At 43.0% G+C, this 21668-nt stretch overlaps 1 protein-coding gene across 1 annotated transcript; it reads right to left on the bottom strand.

The window, feature by feature from the left end:
* Positions 1-2574: 2574 nt before the first annotated feature.
* Positions 2575-18640, bottom strand: nucks1a (nuclear casein kinase and cyclin-dependent kinase substrate 1a). The gene is made up of 8 exons (XM_030052094.1): positions 18331-18640; positions 15366-15415; positions 14438-14528; positions 9085-9131; positions 8823-8972; positions 7611-7763; positions 3680-3832; positions 2575-3110 (listed from the first exon to the last, which is right to left on the bottom strand). Exons 1-8 carry the CDS (start codon positions 18345-18347, stop codon positions 2860-2862), a joined length of 912 nt encoding a protein of 303 aa, XP_029907954.1. The 5' UTR covers positions 18348-18640; the 3' UTR covers positions 2575-2859.
* Positions 18641-21668: the final 3028 nt, after the last annotated feature.

Genomic DNA, 21668 nt, shown 5'->3' with positions numbered 1-21668 from the left:
TGAAAGACACACTAATCCGCCGGAATAAGGACAGTCAAACAATCAAACGGATGTGCTTCAGAACCAAAGACTGGGTTTGAGTGTGTTCTGAAAACATCCAGGACACTTTTCTAACTTGTAGTCTTGGGACAAATCGGAGGAGGGTATTGTCCGGTTGATTCCCGACAAATGCCTAATAAATGAGTATATGTTCCCAAGATCACAATGGCAGCTTTTACTTTTGATTTTTTTTTTTTTTTTTCCTTTTTTTGTTTTTGTTTTTTTGCTTTGACATCAAACCCTACTTATCACCGCAAAAAAAAGACAATCTCACAAGTGCTGTACCTGATCTCCAAGTCACTAGTGTCGAGATCATTTTATGGCTTTGGATGGTCTGCTGATCGTACAAATTGTTTGACCCACTCAAGCCTAATTTGCTATTTGTGGCGAAGACCTAAAACATTAGGACAGATTACATTCTTAAGCCTCGTCTCCACTGATGATACCGGAGCCACTATTTCCCCATTAAAAAGTAACTCAATGAAAATTAAGGCATTAATAGACAAATGAATGCCTAGAGCTGACCTCTGGGTATAGACTGAGCTGCCCACTTAGTAACAACAATGTCTCCATCATTTCTGAGCCTCAGTACCATATCATTCTGGATTTTAAAATGTTAGTTGTGAAATATACACCTCTATATGGACTGTCGCTAACATTTAAAGAGTTGTGAGCAACAAAAAAAAAAAAAGTCAGAGAAAACTCTAAAACATGGATACCAACAGGGACTGTTAAGCTGATGGGAAAACTGGTCTGGCTTTCTGCTGGGAGGTGGGGAAGGGTGGGTGGGGACAGGTTGGGGGGTGGTAACATGTTTGCTCCCACCGAAATGGTGGGCGAAGCCAGAAAAGAGAGAATGAAGGAGGTGGAGGGGGGTGAATAAGGAGGGATGGCTGGTCTGGTCTCCCTCCCCGCCCTCCCCCGCCCATTGTTAGGCCAAACATTAGGCAGAACAGATTGGATAGGGTCGACTTTTCTCTTTAAAATCAAGATACATTTTATTTCTTTTCTTAAAAAACAAACATTACAAAAAAAATCTGAATAGAGAATTAGAACAATGAACCAACAGGAGAAAAAAAACATTCATTTTTTTTTTTTGGACTCTCGAAAGAAAAAGAAACATCTCTTCTTGTATTTAATAATAAAAAAAAAAAAAGAAAGAAAAAAAAAAGAATTAGGGATGCCTGGCACAAAGGGTTGAATGGTGAGAGGATGCTTTGGCCATGCAGGGTTACAGGAAACGTGTGTTTTTGGAGGAGGGTGGGGTAGGGTGGGGGCACTTCACGTAGCATGGTGTATCGTTTTCGAAGCCTAACATACAATATAAACTAAGTCACATAAGCAGCTGATGGGAGCCCTTTCAGGCTGAGAGAAAAAAAAAAAAAAAGAAAAAAAAAATGCCAGACCCTCTTACGTCAAGTACCCACGCAAGCATACGCTTCTTAACAATTACACAAAAACACACAAACACACACACGCGTATGTACACACACATGCAGGTCTGTGGTAGTGCCAGTCCAGCATGTAGCAAACACTCAGCAGTGACCCACCACCCCGCGGGACAGGCCCACGAAAAACACGCCGATAACCGTTAGGAATCTACGAGCAGCAGCCCGGCGTGGCTGTCCGAAAACGCGACGGCCCACTTTATTCATTTCCTTCTCCTCCAGGTACGCCCCGCGCAAACCGGCTCATTAGTTCACATCATACAACAAACAGGAATATTACGAGAAAAAGCTGGCTGATAATTAAAAAAAAAAAACCAACAAAAAAAAGCAAAATCAGAGACCAAGGAGGCTTAAACTGAACAAACCAACCGTTCAAACGTCCCAACAAGCTATCCTGTCACGTCCTGTTAAAACATGCCCCCTTTTTTCTTTTTTTAAAAGCGGAAAGTACCTAAAGTGAGAGCGGAGAGGAGGAGCGAGGGGGGTTCGGCGGCTGAACCGACGGGTAACATCGCTTAGCAGATACAGCGCTGCGGTCGGTGGCACTGGGACGCCGTGAGCGGGTCCACAGCGCCAGTTATCACAGATCTGATATGGATAGACAGGAAGAAATCAAGGGATCCAGCGGCGGGCTCTACCCATAGCCGGCCATGTCAGATCGCTGATTATCCCGAGGAAGGAAAATAAACATAAACACAGAAAACCCACAAACACAAGCCTGTGCAGGGTGAACTGGTGCGTCCACGCTTTTGGGGGGCGACGGCTCAGGACGGATGCTCACTAGCACTGAGCTCTTTAGAAAGGCAGAAACCGATGTCTGTGGAAACGTTTCAGAGATGTACACCGTTACAAAAGATAAAAAGGGTGTTACTAAACCAGGTGTGAAAAGCGGGAATGGCAAGGAACAGGAGGGTGGGTAAAGCTGAGTGTTGTAGCTGTCCGAAATACAAAAGAGAGAGAGAGAGAGGATAGGAAACAGCTCCTTACATACGCAGTATGTTCACATGAGCACAATGTCTTGAGCTATAATGGGGGGTGGGGGGGTGAGGTTCAGGAGGGCAGGGTGGTGGTGCTGGTGGGAGGGGGAGAAGCCAAAAAAAAAAAAAAAAAAAAAAAAAAAAAAAGAAAGAAAAAAAAAAGAAAAGCACATGAAGTCCAAACCATTGAGCCAGGCCACCACGAAAAAAAGAAAAAAACAAAAACAAAAACCCTCTCTAAATGCAGAGCAACAAAAGACAACAAAACCTTGAGAAGAGAAAGAGAGAGAGAGATAGAGAGAGAGAGATAGATAGAGAGAGAGAGAGAGGAAAAGGGAGAGAGCGAGAGAGAGAAAGAGAGAAATCGAGGAGGGGCTTCAACGGGTGCCATTCTTCTAGTCTTCTCCAGAGGGCGCCTCTTCTTCCGAGCCGTCCTCCTCCTCCTCTTCCTCCTCCTCTTCCTCCCCTCCTGCGGGCTCCTTCGTCTTCTTGCGGGCGGGGGAGGTCTCTTTCTTCTCCGCCTCCTCCTCTTCCTCCTCCAGGGGACTCTCGGGCTCCTCCTCTTCCTCCTCTTTGGGTGAGCTCTTCTCCAGGGCCTTGGTGCTGGGGCGCCCCTTGCCCTTGCCTTTCATTGGGCTGGGGGTGACTGGGGGGGGGGAAGGGAGGGGAGGGGAGGGCGGCAAAACCATTAACAATTTCCCACAAATTCATATCAAAATCAATTTCAGAGAAGATTATCGACTCCGTCATCTGGTTCCATGACACAACACACCAATCGTGGCTCAGGCTGGGGAGTCTGGGTTCTGTCCTTTTTTAAAATGAATTCTGCTGTATTTAAAATAGATGGGCTGACTGGAAATAACAAAAAAATTTGCCTCCAGCAGTTTTACATTTGCTTAAGGCTGAAAATTTTTGTTGATTGAAAAAAAATTCACAGTCCGCCATGTTTATTGGCTAATAAAATCAGGGTTTGATGATTTCTTGCTAAAAATGAGTTTCTGCATTTCTTCCATTTGCATTTCAATCCTTATATCAATCAATCAATATTTATAATGATGATTTATTGTTGATACATTCTTAGCTATTAATATTATAATTACTAAAGAGTGTATTATTATTTGGTAGTGTATTTGGGCTTTCCACTCTTTTAAATAATTTTGGTTCCAATATACAGGACTGAGGGCAGAGCTACTTCTAAACGTGTCTCCGTCCTACCTGTGGCCTTTAGTCGTGGTTTGGGGGATTTCTTCTCCTTCTTCTCCGGCCGCCCCCGTCGAATCACCTTCTTGCTCCTCTTCTTGGAGTGACCGTAGTCGCTGTCGTCATCGTCCTCCACCATGAAGTCCTCATCGCTGCCAGACTCGTCGGCTGCACACAGGACAGGCGGGCATGATAAATGTACCGGAGGGCTGCCGGAGAGTCTACGCTGAACCGCTGTGGACTCCTCTGTTAGTAAACTGATTAATAGGGCACTGGCACTGGTGTCCCGACTGAATTCAGCTCTGATTGGACTTTGGTTCGATTCTGTATCGTGCGGTTTGGGATATTTCAGTCGTAACACCAATTCTGGCAGCTCTATCTTTGTGTGTGTCCAACTCTTCCTCAACATCTTGGTTTTTTTAATCAAAAATATATTAAGATATCTGCATCAGGGTTTCCGCTACATGTAATTGATCGTGGCGCACCGCCACGGCTAAATAAAAGCCGCCACGGCTTGGGAATGATGATTTTTTTTTTTTTTTTTCGGGTGTTAACACAATTTAAAGTATATTGTATGAATGACCTGTGAAAACGACCCTACATACACACATAGCATATATTTGCGCACATATACTTACTATGATCAGAGTTTTAAATGATAAATTAAATATCACGACATGTTACACTACGCCGCAATTAATTTTATTTTGAAAACGCACCGGAGTTATCACCCGCCTGCTTTGTGCTACTGCTGCGCGCTCAAGAGTGGAGGCGGTAAAAAGCAGAGGGAGAGAAAAGGGCGAGAGCAAGGTACCTATGCAAGATTAAGTTTAATCCATTTTTTGTTCAAGCCTGTGAAAACGACCCTAATGTTATTAATGTTAACATTGCATTGCGACCGACAGTAGGGCTGGGCGATATGGACCAAAAGTCATATCCTAATATATTTTGGCTGAATATCGATTTAAGATATATATCCCGAATTTTTTTCCTTAAAGTGAGAGCAAATGTTCAGTCATAGTCAAAGCCAAATATGACATGACGGGGCTGGAGCTTTTTCGGATTGTGGATGGCTTGCGACTGGGGCTTCTGCAGTGTTCCTGGTAGTATCTGGGGGGTAGGAGCTGCTACAGGAACGTCCTCTCGCTCGGCCCTCTCACCTGCCGTGTCTCCACTGAGAGGGCCGAGTGAGAGGACGTTCCTGTAAAGTTACCAACCATGACCGGGGCATCAAAATGTGTGTTGTTAAAAAAGCCTGTTGTTAGCGTTAGGGTCGCTAACGTTCCCTAAAGCAAACGTTAGCGACCCTAAAAATGCCGGCTAAAAAGTGTGTTGTTACTGTTAGCTAACGTTAGCTAGCACGTTAGCGTTAGCTTGGTAGTGTTGGCCGTGTTGCTAGGGACGCCTAGTGCCCGGCTGTTTGCTTTCTGTTGACAGCACATCGCGCCGTGAGTAAATCCAGTCAGCACCAAGTAAAGCCCAAGCCCCACCCAGGTTTGGTTTTTCTCAATTTACCAAGTTCCACTCACTTTAAATTGTATTTATGTGTAGGTGAAGGCATGCTGCTCAGCATCAATGGGCCACCTCTGGCCGAGTTGAACTACAATAGAGCCTTAGAGCTCTTTTTCCAAAAAAAAAAAAAGAAGGGGGGGGGGGGGGGGGGGGTTCGTCCACCTCAGCACCACAGTTTCAAAAAATCCTGGGGGAAACCCTGTGCATTGCTCTCTGATGGCACTGGCCTCACTGTTGTTCATTCAAAACATGTCACCTGGTCAACAGTTTGCAGTCTGTTTACAGTCTACAAAATGGAAGGCAAACTACAAATACCTTTTAGCCAAATCTTCACATGCACTGAAAAAAAAAAAGCATAGATTACAACATAGACCTCTGGGTTTTAAAAATTGATATTGGATTGTTGAAATTAATTGCAATTGACCGGAAAATCTATATTTTTACCCAGCCCTGCTGACCTACAGTTTGTTATACCTGTCGGGGTTTTATCTGCAGAGTTTCAGCTTACAGCTTAAATAAAGACCATCTGCAAGTTTCCAGAAATCCCATGTATGATATTTAAAGCCCCTGTTAGCACCAGATAGAATTTAATTGCTAGAAAAGTTCTCAGCCTGTTTTTTTTTTTTTTTTTTTTTTAACTTCAATATTGACATGGGTTATGAAATTTTGAGTATTTGCTGATGCCAAGTATTGATCCAGTATTTTTGTAATTAACTTGAGTGTTTATTTTTCAACACCTCACTTTGAAAAGTCGAGCTCAAGTGAATCCTGGGTGGTCAAACTCAGCGGTGACCTGCAGAAAATGTCTGAGCTCCATTTGACTGCAGAGAAACAAATGGCCGTCACGTCTGTGAAGCAGCCAGAAGGCATTCACATACCTTGTTGGAGCAGAGTCAGAGAAGTTCCATGTGATCCATTAAATAACTAAATATATATTTTCCAGCACCAAGATGGCCTGGTCATTTGGTGCGATAAATCCAATAACAACCCTTTGGGAAAAATACCCCTTTTCAGATTTACGCAGCCTGATTCAAGATGTTTGATACCATTTTCACCTCTGTACGTCCAGTGGTGTGGTTCCTAGCAGTAGCATTTTGTGTTAGCTTAGCATAAAGACTTGAAGTCTATGGGAGTCGTTAGCTTGGTTCCATCAAAGTGAAAAAAATAAACTTTATAGCAACCCCAAAGCTGCCTTACTTACACAATTTAACATGTGCATTTAAACTACCCATCTTGAAATAAAAAAAAACAAAAAACAAACAACAATATATTTTTGTCATGTTGACAGAGCCATGCTAACGACTCCCATAGACTTCAAGTCTTTATGCTAAGCTAATGTGAAATGCTACCCATAGGAACCGAACTACGGGACGTACAAAATGGTATCGAACATCTTGTCTCAGTGTGGGTAGGTCAGAAAACGGGTGGTCTGCCCAAAATGTTGGAGTATTTTTTCAAGTGCATCGACTATTTTCTGCCTCGGTGCACACCTGGCCTTCTGTCTGTGAGAACTTGTACTTGTGTTTTTTTCAATTTAAATCTGTTGTTTTCTAATTAGCTCTTCTACTGTCACCCCTCCAAACCCTTGCATTGCAAAGAGTAGCCTGCAATTAGTAGTTTAAATGTTTTTAACCTCTGGTTTGATGTAAAATCCGACATGAAAAACTGCTGATCAGTGGTGGACAAAGCTTGTTTATAGCAAATACTTCACAAAATTTTGCACAGATGTACTGGAATCTAAAATTAAACACATACATTTACAAAAATGGATCAGACCATTGATCAAACAATCTACAGCTGACACCAAATGCCTAAAATTTTGCCTGCAACGACTCCAGTATCGGCGCTAATAACCTCAGATTGGTGCATCCCTGCTGATCTCGAATCAAAAACTCAAGTGAAACGTCAAACTAAAAACACCTAATATAGATGATCCATTTAAAGCGACTTCAAACGTTCATATTTTCAGGCCTTGCTTTAATCTAAGACTCTTTATGGATCTGCAGTCACTGGTCACATAAGCATACAGCAGCAGCATAATGTTTTACAAATCTACATCTACTGCAGTGTGTGTTGTTCAAACTGTGTGTTAGGCCTCAGTGAGTTTCACCAGGGCTCCAGACTAACTTTATCCACCCCGCTGAAAAATAATTTAAACCGTCCCAAAGTCCGTTTACAAATGATTAGAAATAAATGATTGCACTTTTATTTAAATATTTGCTTTGATTTAAAAAAAAAATGGCATTAGTTGTTTTTATTATATATCATGAGCTGTTTAGAGCGAGTGTTAGGAAGTTTAAACAGGTCATAAATCCCTCTCTAACATCTATTTGATATTGCTGCGAAAACTTCGAAATATATGCATTTATTCAGGTTTCTCGCCAAAACCACATTTTTTTTTTCCCCTGCCCCCACACAGTGCGGCTGTACTTACGGTCCATGTAGCCTTCCTCCTGGTCTTCGCGCTCCTCGTCCTCGCTGCCTCCGTCACCCAGCAGGATCTCCCTCTGTTTGGACACAGCCTTGGAGGCGGCCTGGCGCACTGTACGCACCTTACGACTCACCTCCCTGTCATCATCGCTGTCATCTGCACAGCGGGAAAGCGGAGCGTCACACACAGTGATTCATAACCTGAGAGACTGCACAACTGTTTAATGATGAAAAAAAAATAAAAAATACAAGCCAACAGTAAACATTACATCCACCAGAAATGACACAGTCTCTCTCTCTCGGCAAATCAAGAACAAATATGTCTTCTTCAACAAAAAAAAAAAAAAAAAAAAAAAGTGAAAAGGCAACACATCCCAAATATTCAAGTCAAGGTTGACAACATATTCAAATTTCAGCTGCTCTGATGAAGGCTCTGTGCCGTAAGCATTTCTCTAGCATGATGTGACTGAAATTTGCAATATGTGAAATTTTGGATGTGCTAACCTTTTGATATTTGTTGAACAGGCCCATTGGATTCGAGGTTGAGCACTCCACTGTAGAAGTGCAACCTTCCCTTCCACCAAAATATGTCATCATGTTTTGACCTGTAAATGTCGGGCCCCCTTTGGGCAAATCATTTGCAAAGGCCCAAACCGCCCACACATTTTTTTGAACTATTTTCTTAAGACCTTCTGAAGAATTTATGCATTGCAACACAACATGTGCATGAGGTGCACACAGTCATGTAAGCAGTTATGCTAATGAGGTCATTAGGCTAATTCATGGGCTAATATTTCCATGTCAATGTAACTGTCCTCAGAAGTGGTATTAATGTTAACTCTGCATCTTCTGGCATTAAAAATTTATAGTTAAAAAAAACATGCAAGTTGTGGCAAGGTGCTCCAAAATCCCATCAGATCATTTAGTCTACAGGGGGAACCTGTGGGTTAAGTGTGAGGCTGCTGTCATTCATTATGCATGGCTTATTGTGGTTACATGATAACGTCTACACACAGACACGCTGCCACGACAACGTAACACTGCACCATGTATCAGGGTGGCGCATCATAAACTGTGATGTACACATTTAATGATTCAGATTATCACAGTCACAAAAAATATTTCTGTAAAATCCGTGCGGTCCCGACGCACGACGCCCACGCAGTTCAAACATGATCAGGCTCACATGGCGAGGCAGGAATCTGACTGTATATACCTGCAGGCCGTTTTCTCTTCGGCGTCCTCTTGCTTGGCTTCTCCACCTTGGCTTTCTTTCCCTTTTTCCCTCGTTTCGCCTCGTAGTCGCTTCCCCCGTCCTCGTCGTCCTCCTCTCCGAAGTCGTTGTCTTCATCGCTGCCAAAGTCATCTGCAGCGATACAGGGGAGGAGTCAAGATGGCGGGCCGGCCCTCTGGTTCAACAGGTGCCTGTCATCCACAACGCCTTGACTAGTAAACCACAAAAGCAGCACCTGACTTACCTGCTGAATCGTTTTTGGATTTGGAGAGCTTGTCATCAGAGTCCTCACTGCAATAAAGAATAAGACATAAACAAAAAAAAAAAAACATCTTAGCAACCACAGCACAGGTAGCCAAGGAGACCGTTTCGAAGGCACAGATTGAATCTACATTTCATTTGCCATAAATAAATAATCGACACATAACTAATTAGTATAATGGAAAGATTTGCCTGACCAACCATCCTACAGCTCGGGATGAAACAGCAGACTCAGAGCTGGGAGGTGAAGCAGGAACCCGAGCCTTACAGTAGACGAAACAACGATCAATTATTGAGACGCTGTGTACAACTAAGTATTTATAGCCTCCTTTTTTTGAAATGAAACATTTCTTCCTAAAAAAGAATGCGTGCCAAATGTTTTGCTTGAAAATGCAGAATGCAGTTTGGCGGTGGTTGATCTGTGTTTTTTTTTTTTTTTTTCCTTAATATTTTAGCTGCAGACTAAAAAAAAAAAAAAAAAAAAAAAAATAGGAGACTGGTCTTTTTTTCTCTTGCACCGTTTGATCACTGGATAGCACAAGGCTAACAAGTTTTAGCTCGGGTCATTACAACTCCTGTGCGCCCAGCTGAACTCGCTACTAGCAAGCAGACAAAGTAGGCGGCAAGACAGAATCAGGAGAAAACTAAAACTGAAATAGTTCCATCGAGTTTTAAGTCTTGCAGCGTTTTGGGTTGCCAATTAGAGAAAAAAAAAAAAAAGGGCATCAAGAGAGAACTGGCCAAACTGCCTTAAAGTGCTGTACGAGAGCCTCGGCCTTCGAGCTGCACTGGCAACACGCGGCGTCTTATACGACCACATCACAATGAAAAACTGCAGCCGCCAATATATGGTTAAAGGGGAATACCGCACATTTTGACATTTCACGTTCCCGTGCCCTCGGAGAGGTCAGCCGATACTTCCACATGCACCGCTTTTTTTTCCTAAAGTTAGAAACCAAAGAGGAACCCATGAATCTGTGATGTCACTGGGGCGTAAAATTGGACACGGCTCCGCAGACAATGAACGGCTCACTGACTGTCAACCCAGAACGTTTTTCTGTGGGTTATATTCTGGTTCATACCTGTTTGTAATATGAGAATATGACCTTCATTTTTGGTGGAGGCGCTCGGTTTAGAATCGTACGGCCGAACAGAGTCGCTGCTCCGTTTGTTGTCGATGGAGCAGCTTCACATTTTAAACCACCTCAGCTCTTCACTCTGGTTTCCAGCTTTAGGAAGGAAAGGTCAAGACTGACCAAACCGGCTTAGGACACAGAAAAACTGCCAATTTTTAGAGTGGGTGCTGCCATTTTAGATGTGGCGTTTGAGTCCTAAATAAAGTGTCAGAGGTCTAACAAATGCAGCCAGTTCTCCATGCATCACTTTTCTATTGTTTACTTTTTACTGTTGAGGCTTATTTGGGGGTGCTATTAGTCTTAAATGTTACTTAAATTAGCATCAGACATCCCTTTAAGTTTCAAAATTAACTTACAGGAGATCACAGTCTTTGTGTTCATGATTTGCACTGTTGAACCTTAGAAATAATAAGACGTTTGAGATATTTGTCTTTGCTCACATTTTGTTAAGAATGGGGTGATAAAAGCAGTCTGGTGTGTTAGTTAATGTATTTTTACTTACTGAAAAATCTGATAGAGCAGCTAAAAAGCTGTGTGATGACTGCAGCCCACACATGTGAGAGAAAAACTCATTCCACATGACTTAATTTGACTTTACTTCATTCATTCAGTTCATGTGAACAGCAAAGGAACTGCATTTGGCTTTTGCTGCACACAGACAACGACGTCAATAGCGGCAACTGTGCCACATGTGGCAGATAGCAGCTCGAGGTCTCAATAAACAGGGCGCATTTTGAATGCCCAATAAAGCGCGCCAAGTCTGCAAAACAGAGCAGCTTGTTGCGTTTTTTGAACTGTTTTTGCCTGGCAGACGTACAATCAGCTGATGATCAAACGTCAGTCACTCAGCCAGCTGTCATGCTGGCTAACATCAACATGATTTAACTAAATTACGCAGTAATTATTCAAAAAAGTAAATATATATGATAAAAATTATCACAAAAGTATAGCTCCAATTTGCCTCAGCCCTGCTGTTTGTAACTGTGGCTTGTAAAGACATAAAAATTTGGCCCAATTTACAGGTGTCATGTCATGCATCCAGATAATATCCAGGTATGATTTTTCCACGTCTTACACCTGGCCACATTGATGCCTCTTAGTTAGACAAACAGATATACGACTGCATTTTCCTGCACAAAATGCAGATGACCACAAGACCCAAGAAACTTTAGCCGTCTGATATTTGCGCTAAATAACCTTTCTGGACGTGGGTGGAGGCACCTCGCCTCACTTGCAGTCCAGCAGTGACTCTGAGCGCGCTCTATTTGTGCGCCAAATGTATCTACAGTGCAGCGGGTTGGCAGCGTCGGCACTCTAAACGCTGGAACTGACCGGCGCTGCTTACGCCATTTGGAAGAGATGTGAAACATCACAGAGGGAGTTACCACAGGCAAAATTGGGAAAACCGGGCACCAAAGGGAGTGCAGTCACTATTCTAGCTTCTTATGAATGTGGGTGAAGTTTCTCAGCAGCTGTGCTTCTCTCCCACTGGCGCTAGTGCATTATTTCAGCAACATTTCAGGTGGCGTACAGGTGATGCATGTGGCTTGTGGAGTCTGGCGCATGTCCACTTGACCAGAACAACCCCTTCTAATGTGGTTTGAGAAATCCAGTTAAGTTAAAATCCAGTCCTAATAGTCTTAGATGCATTTCCACTCGGCCTCTCAGCTGTCCAGCCGCTATCCGGACACCTCAAAATGTATGAAGTGACAAAGTGTAAATGAGATATTTGACCGTTCCACCATGTTTATGTCCATTAGAGTCACTGAAGCGGTCTAATCCCTCCTTTGATGCTATCGGTCAATAAAGACGACAAGGCGTTTTGACTCGGTGTTAGAGGCGCTCTTCAAAAACCATGAGACAAATGGAAGCACTAAACCTGTGGGTGGATTTGATTTGATGCAACTGGAACTCTAACAAACAACTTTGAGGAAAAGAGCTGAATAATTATTTCAAATCTCACTTGACTTTAATTACATTTCATAATTTCCCATTTATCCGTGTTTTCAGGGGGAACAGAAAACCAAAGGAGAGCCCATGTTGTTTTTTGTGCTATAATGAATAAAGAATTTCACATCATTGATCTGGTAGTCAAATTCAGTTTTTGAACATTAATTCAAGCCCTCAGGAATATTCCGCGGTTCTGCTGCTGACTTGTAATGCTAACGATGGCACCCAAATGTTGTTGCCCCTGGCTGTGTTTGTATTTCTCAAGGAAACACAGTATCATGTCCGCTATTGACCGGGTAGGGATCTGTATCACTGGAGTGCAGACCGGGCCGCGTATTTTTGTGCGAACCCGACCCGAGACGAGGGAACAGTAACTGAGCCCGACCCGAACCCGACAGGCAATCTTTTTAAACTCTTAACACCGCCGCTGCGCAGGAAGTGGCCCAGGACAGACAGCAGATCCATCATTTTTCACTAAAATAATGGCAACAAGACCCGAACCCGGTCCAACCCAACCCACCGGGTCCCAGCAGGCTCAGGTCAGGTATCCACTCTCTCCACTGGACACTGCTTCCATTTCACTTTTCTAAATCCCTTTTAGTTTTTTGCATTGCTTCATCTTCAAGCACTTCAATGAATATAAAAAAAAATCCAAATCAAAATGTGCACTGCTGCTGAGTTTTTTTGGGCATGTTTTAGCCTTTGTTATAGATGATAAAGATGAAAGTGAAGACATGAAAGATGCCCCGGTTTGTTGTTGCAAGTTAAAACAGCGGAAGCAGGATAGGTTTGTTAATTAGTTGCACTCAAAGATGTTTTGGTTTCCCTTTTGTGCCGTAAAACTTTCTCACGTTGCACCATAAAGCAATTTACCACCACATTTCCCACCAAAGCCAAGAAAGAAGCTGACCAGCAGACTGAGTGTTAATGAACATGCAGGCACATGTGCAATGTACATTTCCATTAACAGAATGTATAACTATGCTCAAGCACATTACAGCACACAATGTCAAAGACAGTGATGCTGCCGGATTTCACACGAATGGGATCATTTGCTTAAAAAACAACAACACCAACAACTACAATAATAATAATTCCTTCCAAAATTCCTACCATTCCACCACTTAAATTTGATCATCACCTACTGAACCACACATCAGCTGACACACCGTTCAAATAATACACATTAAGTTTACTAGCAGTGCTCGGTATCAGACTTCTCCAAATGAACAAAGGTGGCTCCTTCAGAATCCCCAAAAAGGCAAAAAATGATGTTGGGAGTTCGCCAAGCAACTTAATTCTTATTATGTATCCAAAAATCCAATATTATCATTATCATTATGATTATCTCCTGGATTTTCCCGTCATACAGCTCTGGTCATCCTATAGCAATTTGGGGGAACACTCTTGCTGCCTTCATGTAACAGTTTTAAGTGCAACTTGTCATGTATTCAAGCATTTTTAGTCAGAAATACCAAAACAGACCCTTTTTTGATGACTAATTTACTGTACTTTATGCAGCAACAGCAGAATAAAGGGGAGAATATTCACACTGGTTTAATAATTGATATTTACATAACTCCACCGGCAAAGGTATTATGTGTGGCACCTAAAAGTTAAATAAAGAATGTCACATCTTGGCATCTTGGAAGCTAAATCCACTTTTGCCCATTTGTATTTACCACTTTATTGGGCCACTCAAGCGTGATCCGACTGTAATTACAACATTTCCAACAGCGAGGCAGCATGTGCTCGCTATTGTTGTGATGGCCGATGCGATGCGGAACGAGAGCAGGAAATCTGGGGGATAACGAGGTGAATAGTGGACTTTTGGACCCACAGTGCAACCGTTTGACTTCGCAGCGCTTGAGAGTGCGCTGTTATGGTAATGCTGTGCCCCTTTTTGGGACTCTAAACCGTCTCATTTCAGTCCATTTGTTTTGGAGAGGGCCGCCGTGAAGCTGCACTAGTTTACTGTGCCAGCGCTTCGACTGGCACGAAGGTGAGAAGACAAACGACAAATTTTCACTTTTGTCTGAACTATTCCTCGCAATTATACTTGCGTCTCAAAATTAATGTGACAATAATTGATGCTAAAACGCTACACATAGTGCAGTTAATGAAACAGAGGCATGGCATGTTGGCACTGGCTGTCTTGTTTTGGTGCCAAGTCATACTGCTGTGATACAGTCAGCAGTCAAACGGCAGCGAATTTGAGAATCCAGCGCTGCCAACCCACAACCAGCTCACCTGTCATCCTGTGAGTTCTTTGAGCGCTTGTGCTTCGGCTCACGAGGGGCCGTGCGCACCTTCTTGGGCTTGTCGCCTCCATATTCCTCATCTGCAGAGAAAGGACCGGGATTTAGTTTCTAGTCACACACACAACTACATTTTTTCTTCTTTTCTTTTAACATTTTTTTCCCCTCTTGCTCCACTGGCTAAACCCTCCATTGCCCAAAACAGAACAACAACTGATCCATTACTTACACTGGGAAATTTAATAATTTCCCAGTTTGGGATCAATAAAGTAAATCTATTTGTCTATATCTATCTATACTGGAGAAAAGTAGGTTTAGAGCGTTGGTTTACAGGAGAAAATGTATTATATTAATTTCATGTACTAAGGTAGGGCTGGGCGATATGGACAAAATCAAACATCACACTATCTTTAACCGGCTACCTTGATATTGATATTGTGGCGATAATGTGGAGATGTTTTTGGCTTTAAAAGATAAGTACACACAAAAGATTTATGATAAAACAATCATTAGTAATGTGGAGACGGCGACCCAGCAGGTAAAGGCAAATAGTAGCATAGCTGAAAGAGTCAAATAAGTTCAGAAAATGTTGTTTTACTGTAATGCAGCTAAAAAAAAAAAAAAAAAGCAGGAAAAGGCAACACTAATGCCATTTCACAATATTAACAAATCTAAAATCCCATATTGGTGTTGGTAAAATAGATAAATTGCCCACTGCTTTGCTTAGGTGTTACAAATGCAGAATATGTGGTAATTTTGCTTTAATTCCTGAAATGTTACATGTGGTCTTTGATTTTTATAAACTGTGGCAATCCTGTGGTATAATCTCAACCCGTTATTGGCCTGATATTGATTTAACTTCAGTGTCAGTATGCTCCTCGCACACATGCCCACACGAACACATCTCCATCTGTTCTTACCTGCATCGTCAGACTCGTTGAATTGTGAGTAGTTCACCACTTTCCTGTTCCTGTGGAGGAAGTACACACATCGCATCAGAGAGGCTCATGTCACACTGAGCAACGTGGCCGTGCAGCCCAAACCGGATTAAAATTAGACATACCCATGTGCATGATTCATTTTCTAAAAAGGAGGCAACAAGCAAACCGTTATCTGTCACATCAAGCAATTCAGCAGACTGCAACCTCTCAGCCATGTGTGAATGCGTTTTGGGTGCGCGCGCTGGTTGGAGAGGCAGCCTCCGAGTGGGGGCGATGAACTGGACACTGGTCTACCTTCTACAGTTTCCAGAGCTCATTTGGGAAAGTGTATGAGCAAAGCCTCAGGTGACAGCAGCTGGACATAGTTCAGGTACTCACTGTAACTCACACGCCTAGAGGCTACATAGCAACGCTGACACAGAACCGAGGGACGATGGTGACTGAAAATCCTAGAAGAAGAAAAAAAAAAAAAAAACAAAACAACAAAAAAAAAAAACCTCCCTCCTCCCACTCTGAGCGCCACCAATGGCATCCCAGCTCCTCGGCAAGCATTCTCTGCAATAGTAATTATCTGTGGATCCTCGCAAGGTTAAATGAGCAGGCTGGACTGCTGGGGTGGGGGTGGATGGGGGGGGGGGTAAGAGGCCATAAACCACTTTACAAGCGCTTAGATTACAAGAGCAGGCGGGCACGCTGACACACAGCACAGGGAAGGCCTCAGACACGTCTTCAGACTGGGCAGGAGCAGCCAGTGGCATACTTGGCAGCATCTCCCACACATTCCCAAACACGTCTCAGAGCAATCAGTATGGGTAAAAAAAAAAAAAAAAAAAAAAAACTGTCAACATAAGGTAAAAATTTAGTGAGGTATGATTTGACATGTGAATTTGTTGTCAGCTGCCACCTAAGCTTCCAAACCCTCTTATGCCACCAATTTATTGGGAAAAAGGAGAGGCAATAGCTAACGAATAATAAGATATGACCTAATCAATGTGATGAATTGGCACACTTAGAGCCGGTCTAGAGGGAACACTGATCCTGACTGCTTCCCTCATGTGATTTAAAAAAAAAAAAAAAAAAAAAAAAGAATAACTCTGTCCATTGTTCTTTTTGTTTGTTTCTTGGTATGTCTGTTCTTTTATTGTCCATTAAAATGATAGAAACTGACACACACACACACACACACATACACAAAAGCAAGGCTGGACTAGCTTAGGCAATGGCATGGCAAGTCTTCAGACCTTCCTAAAAAAATAATAAAATAAAAACGGTTCTGTGCTCAAACAACTAGGAAAGAGGCGCTGCCATACATCCTACATATGACAAGAATCCATTTGAAGTTTAAAGGCCCGGCTTTCATTTACATAGAGAAAACAAAATGTGTCACACTTAAAAACAAAAAGGCTATTTAAATAAAAGCTGGCCTTTTTAATGGAGTGTTATCAAAGCCGTGGCTTATTGTTGACATTATTATTACCACCATCATCATTACATAATAAATTATGCCTGTTTAGACTCAGAACTGAATGAAATACCAATCGTAAGCCAGTGTGCAGAGGGGAGGGGCGGCAAAAAAAAAATGACAGAGCCACAACACCAGGGGCCACTTTAAACTGCACTCCAATACACTTTATACTGCATTGCTATTATTCGTCATTCCTCCTTATAATGTGAACTATGATCATCTCACTTTGGCAGAAAACAGTGACACAGTGCTGCTGACTGCTTCTCCAGTGCCTCCCTGTTTGATCAAGTCACATTTAGCAGTTTTACAAGGCCTGTTTAATGTAAAATTAGACACGTGCAAAGGGGGAAGGAACAGCAGTGTCATGCAGGTATAAGATGAAGATCACATGGCACAAAAAAAAAGAAAAAAACAACACACACCACATATTAATGGAGGGGCTGCAAACGACATTTAAAAACACATTTTCGGGCCCTCTTAAAGGAGCAGCAGACACGTTGTGCGCCCGAGTCATCGCGGGGATTTTGCGCCGAGGGGGGTGTGGTGACTTTTGCAAGCTCTCCGCCTACTTCTGACATCAGCCAACAGTGTTAATTTACTGCCAGCAGTGAAAATGTAGCCCCGCTCTCCCTCCTCTCTTTTCCTCCCCTACTACAGCATTTCCACTGGCGAAAAAAAAAAACATGCACGTCCATTGTTCCTCGTTTATAAACGCATCTCCCGAGTCCAAACGCGACGTATTTCTGTGCGTAATGTGAAGGGAAATAATAAAAAAAAAGAAAAAGGTGGGTACGACATGGGCACGCCAGTCTGCGCGGTAACAAGATCAAATCCAGAGGCCGCCACCACCACCACCACCACCACCTCCTCCTCTCCTGCCTTTTTTTTTTTTTTTATAACAGCATTTCAGAGCCTCCCTTGGATGAATGGGTAGCCATATTCTCACGCAGAGAAAAGGGGGAAATAATAATAATAATATCAGGGCCGTGGCATATCCGAGCCGTGTAATGTAAACCAGTTAAATCACACTGCCTAATTTTCCGCCTGGCCTACATAGCAGTCAACAATGCACATCATGGATCGGGTTTTCTCCAGCATGATACACGTTAGACACACCAGGACGGCGGGCAATGGCTCTCCCTCTCTCTCTCTCACTGTGTGTGTGTGTGTGAGTGTGTATGTGTGTGTGAGTGCAAGACATGGCGAACAGTCCACACACTCCACACACTGCTGCTGCTGGGATCCATGTTAGAAAATGCTGGTGCACGGACAAGACACACACACAGAGAGAGAGACACGCATATACACACGCATAAGAGGCACACACGCACCCAGAAATTTGCATAAATCTTTCATGAAACAACACTATTCCCTGGTCATAAGCTCGACATGGAAGAGACGTGCGTGTAGTCTGCGATGCCTGCCCTGCACCGCGTCGTTATTATGCAGAGCGGAGGGCGATTGAGGGAAGAAACCTACCTCACTGGTCTTGACATTTTGCAGGAATACTGTAGAGGTTAAGGATATAAGAAAAAAGGGGGGGAGAAGAAGAAAGCCCCAGGAAAAAAAATAAAAAAACTAAATATTCCCGCTCTGCAAAACTCCGAGGGGGGGGGGGCGAGGTCGGCGCACAACTCCACCGCCCGAGCTAGCGCGAAAAAATAAAATTACCGGAGCGACTTATCCTCCAAACGCAATTTTTGTTAATTTTTTACCTTCAGCTACTCAAAATGGTGAATAAAACAAACTGAAACTGCAGCCTGTGTGCAACCAAACCCCGTGGCCTGGAGGGGTGGGGCCTCGGCCGCAAGCTCCGCCTCCGGTTGGCTGTGACAGGAGAGGAGAGTCGCCTGGCCGCTCCCATTGGCCGATTTGAACGATGACTCGGGCGCTCACTGGCGGATGTCGCTGCTCGTCACTGCCCGTTTTAGCCTAGTTACCCTGCCCCCCGTAGCATGCTCGGTTGAGCGCGCACTGTTAAGAAAACAAAAAGAGGCCCTCAGGTTGTGATGCATACATTCAGTCTGGGTCCCAAAAGACCACAAAGCAACATTGCAAACATGGGCCAGTGCATGCACAAACATCATGTATATGTAATGACGGAATGTGTTACAGTGAACAGGCTGACTGTGGCGTTTCGGTGGAGTCTGGAAATTATACTGAGTCTAGCCTCCCCTGTCTCACCTGGCAGATTGAAGCTGCAGCGGGAGATGCAGGTAGCAGGCAAAGTGTGTGTTACTGTGCCGTGGGCCGCCAGGGCACATGCACGGACTCCTCACGTTTCCAGCGCTTTCTGCCACTGGAAACTAAATTTCATCACACTTGCAACACACCTGAGAGCAAATCTACATATAGCCTGCATTCACAAGGACGGTGTGTGGTATCCTGCAGGGCATGGCTGTGAGAAACTGTGTTCCCAGAGTGCTATGATAATCCTGATGGATTTAAATTAATGTCATGTGTTTAATCTGAGTTTTGACCGGTTGATAACTGTCTGTAAACTGTCTGCAAGATTCAATATATGTACGGCGTCCGTCCATTCCCTCACTCACTTGTATCTTATCGATTTTCATAGGCAGTTTCATGGGCAGACAGTATGAACTGCACTCATTGTGCTCCTGAAGGTAAAGTTTGTTCATTGTTCAGATTGTAAGTTTTTTTTGTGTGTGTGTTTTGTTTTGTTTTCAATCAAGATCCAATCAAGATTTAAACCTCATCAAAGCAGTTCCTCTGTGATATGAATTAACAAAAATTAACAAAATAATCTTGGACTATTAAATTTAAATTAATAATGTCATAATTTAAGATGGCAACAAAACATTCCTGCTACATTTTCAGCCGTCATAAATATCATTAGAGGGCTGCAGTGATATTACAACAGCTAGAGTTTGCTGAGAATTCCCGTTCATTTTTGAGGCTCTGGGTGGAAGTAACCTTTGTTTTTGAGGCTCATTGAATTTCAAGTCCACCCACATGTGTGGTGAGTTCGAGTGGGCTCTGTCAAATTGTAGGCTGTGTTAAGGGCTTGTTTGGAATGTGAGTTACTCCCATTGTGATGGGAGGATGTATGTGCGTGCATATGTGTGCACACTTGTGCTAAGTGTCAATGAAAACAATGAACTGTTAGAAATCATATCAAGTTGGGATTTGGGGAACGGGCTTCTGGATCCTGGTGAGAATACCAGATATTGCTCAGTATTTTGAGAGTTGTGTATTATGCGCTGAGGAACTGTTAAAAATGCATGCCTTGTCTCTCCCTCTCTTTCTTTCTGTCTGTCGGTCTCCCTCTTGCTTCTTGCACATCAGACAGACTTCTGTCTCTGTGTTCAGGGACGATGCTGGAGTGAGGAGCAGGTATGTTGCCATGGCAACCAGGGAAGTGAGTATCTCCTCTCTCTCGTCATGGCTTCACGGCTGCCTCTGGATCGCTCCTCGGTCCAAGCTGTGTTGTTGTTGTTGAGCGTGCAACTATGGAAAAGTCCTTGAACCAGGCTGGCATGTTGCTGTCACACCGCTGGGTTTTGATGACTAACACACAGTTTCTGCTCGATTTCTGTCCAGCAGATAGAGAACGGTGTCGTCCTCTAGTTAAAAACCCAGATTATGTGCAGTTTATTGATTAAATTAATGGTCGGGTGGTCATTATATTCTCTAAAATACCAGCAGCTGCTGAGGTTGTAAAGAATTAGCTTTACCCTCTTTGACTGCTTTATGTGATAAAAGGCTGAGTTGCTGCCAGAAATAAAGGATCAGTTGGCAGTGCACCACACCATACACTCCACCAGCCTCATTTCAGGGGGCTCTCCACCTGTGTTGCACTGCCACCTTGTGGTTGACATGTCGGACTGCAGTGCCCACTGATACCTGAATGCTTACCAAGTGAGATTATGGAGCATAGACATAACAGGCGGTAGACAGCTGCTGTTCCTCTGTGATAATACATGACTTGAGGGGAAAAATAACACCTATTCAGACTGTCCCAACGAGAAAATGTGCCTGCACATTCAGCGCGTTTTAAGACAGGAGTTGGAGGTATTAGGAGCTTAAAGGAGGTATTAGGAGCATGAGTTGTTATATTTTTGTGTTCAGGCAATCACAAAGTCTCAGTGGATATTTGTGTAATCTGTGGCACAACAGTTTTGATATGTCAGAGTATGCAAAATTAGCACAGGATTAAGCTGAGTTTATTTGGTCTCATTGTTTAAACTCTTTTTTTTTTTTTTTTTTTTTTTAAATGTGAATTAGTAATCATCAGCAGGTATTGGCTCTTCTTTTGCCCCTTTGTTTTCTTTTATATTTCTTTAAATATGGTCATCAGAGAGGACAACAAAGTAAGAGTTTCATTGCATTCACTGAATACACTGAATGCAGTGCAACCTGTTGCTCTGTGCCTATGACAACAAAGCCATTTGATCCTTAACACCCTGATTCTTGGTTATAAGCCAATAAAGAATGAGCTATGTCAGTAAATTTGACTTTGACGTAGATGAAATATGACATCTGAAAATATGAATCCTTGCAGCATCATTAATTAATATCTCATTAATCATTTGTCACTGGCCGAGTTCAAACAGCGTCTGAAGTTGTTGCTGCTTTAACTGGGCATATCATTTTCATCACGCCTGGTTTGGAATGACACACCTGTGCGATAGTTTTCAAAACTATCGTAACCACAGACAATGTGCGACGTGTGTAATGAAACGTATGAGTCAAGTACACATCGGTATTAAATTTTCCTTTTCAACGGAAAGCACATATTTGAGCTGTGCATTTGCAAAGGGCAAAGGCCATGACTATACTATGGGTAATATTGTATT

This window comes from Myripristis murdjan, chromosome 5 (genome assembly GCF_902150065.1).
Source record: "Myripristis murdjan chromosome 5, fMyrMur1.1, whole genome shotgun sequence".
Classification (NCBI taxonomy): domain Eukaryota; kingdom Metazoa; phylum Chordata; class Actinopteri; order Holocentriformes; family Holocentridae; genus Myripristis; species Myripristis murdjan.
The sequence above is the reverse complement of the archived record's forward strand: the minus strand, read 5'-3'. Positions and strand labels throughout refer to the sequence as shown.

Excerpts from the sequence above, each read along its gene's own strand:
- nucks1a (XM_030052094.1), bottom strand. Across the intron at positions 8,973-9,084 it reads ATCCAAAAACGATTCAGCAG|ATGACTTTGGCAGCGATGAA; the intron begins GTAAGTCAGGTG and ends GTATCGCTGCAG. Across the intron at positions 3,833-7,610 it reads GGAGGAAGGCTACATGGACC|CCGACGAGTCTGGCAGCGAT; the intron begins GTAAGTACAGCC and ends TCCTGTGTGCAG.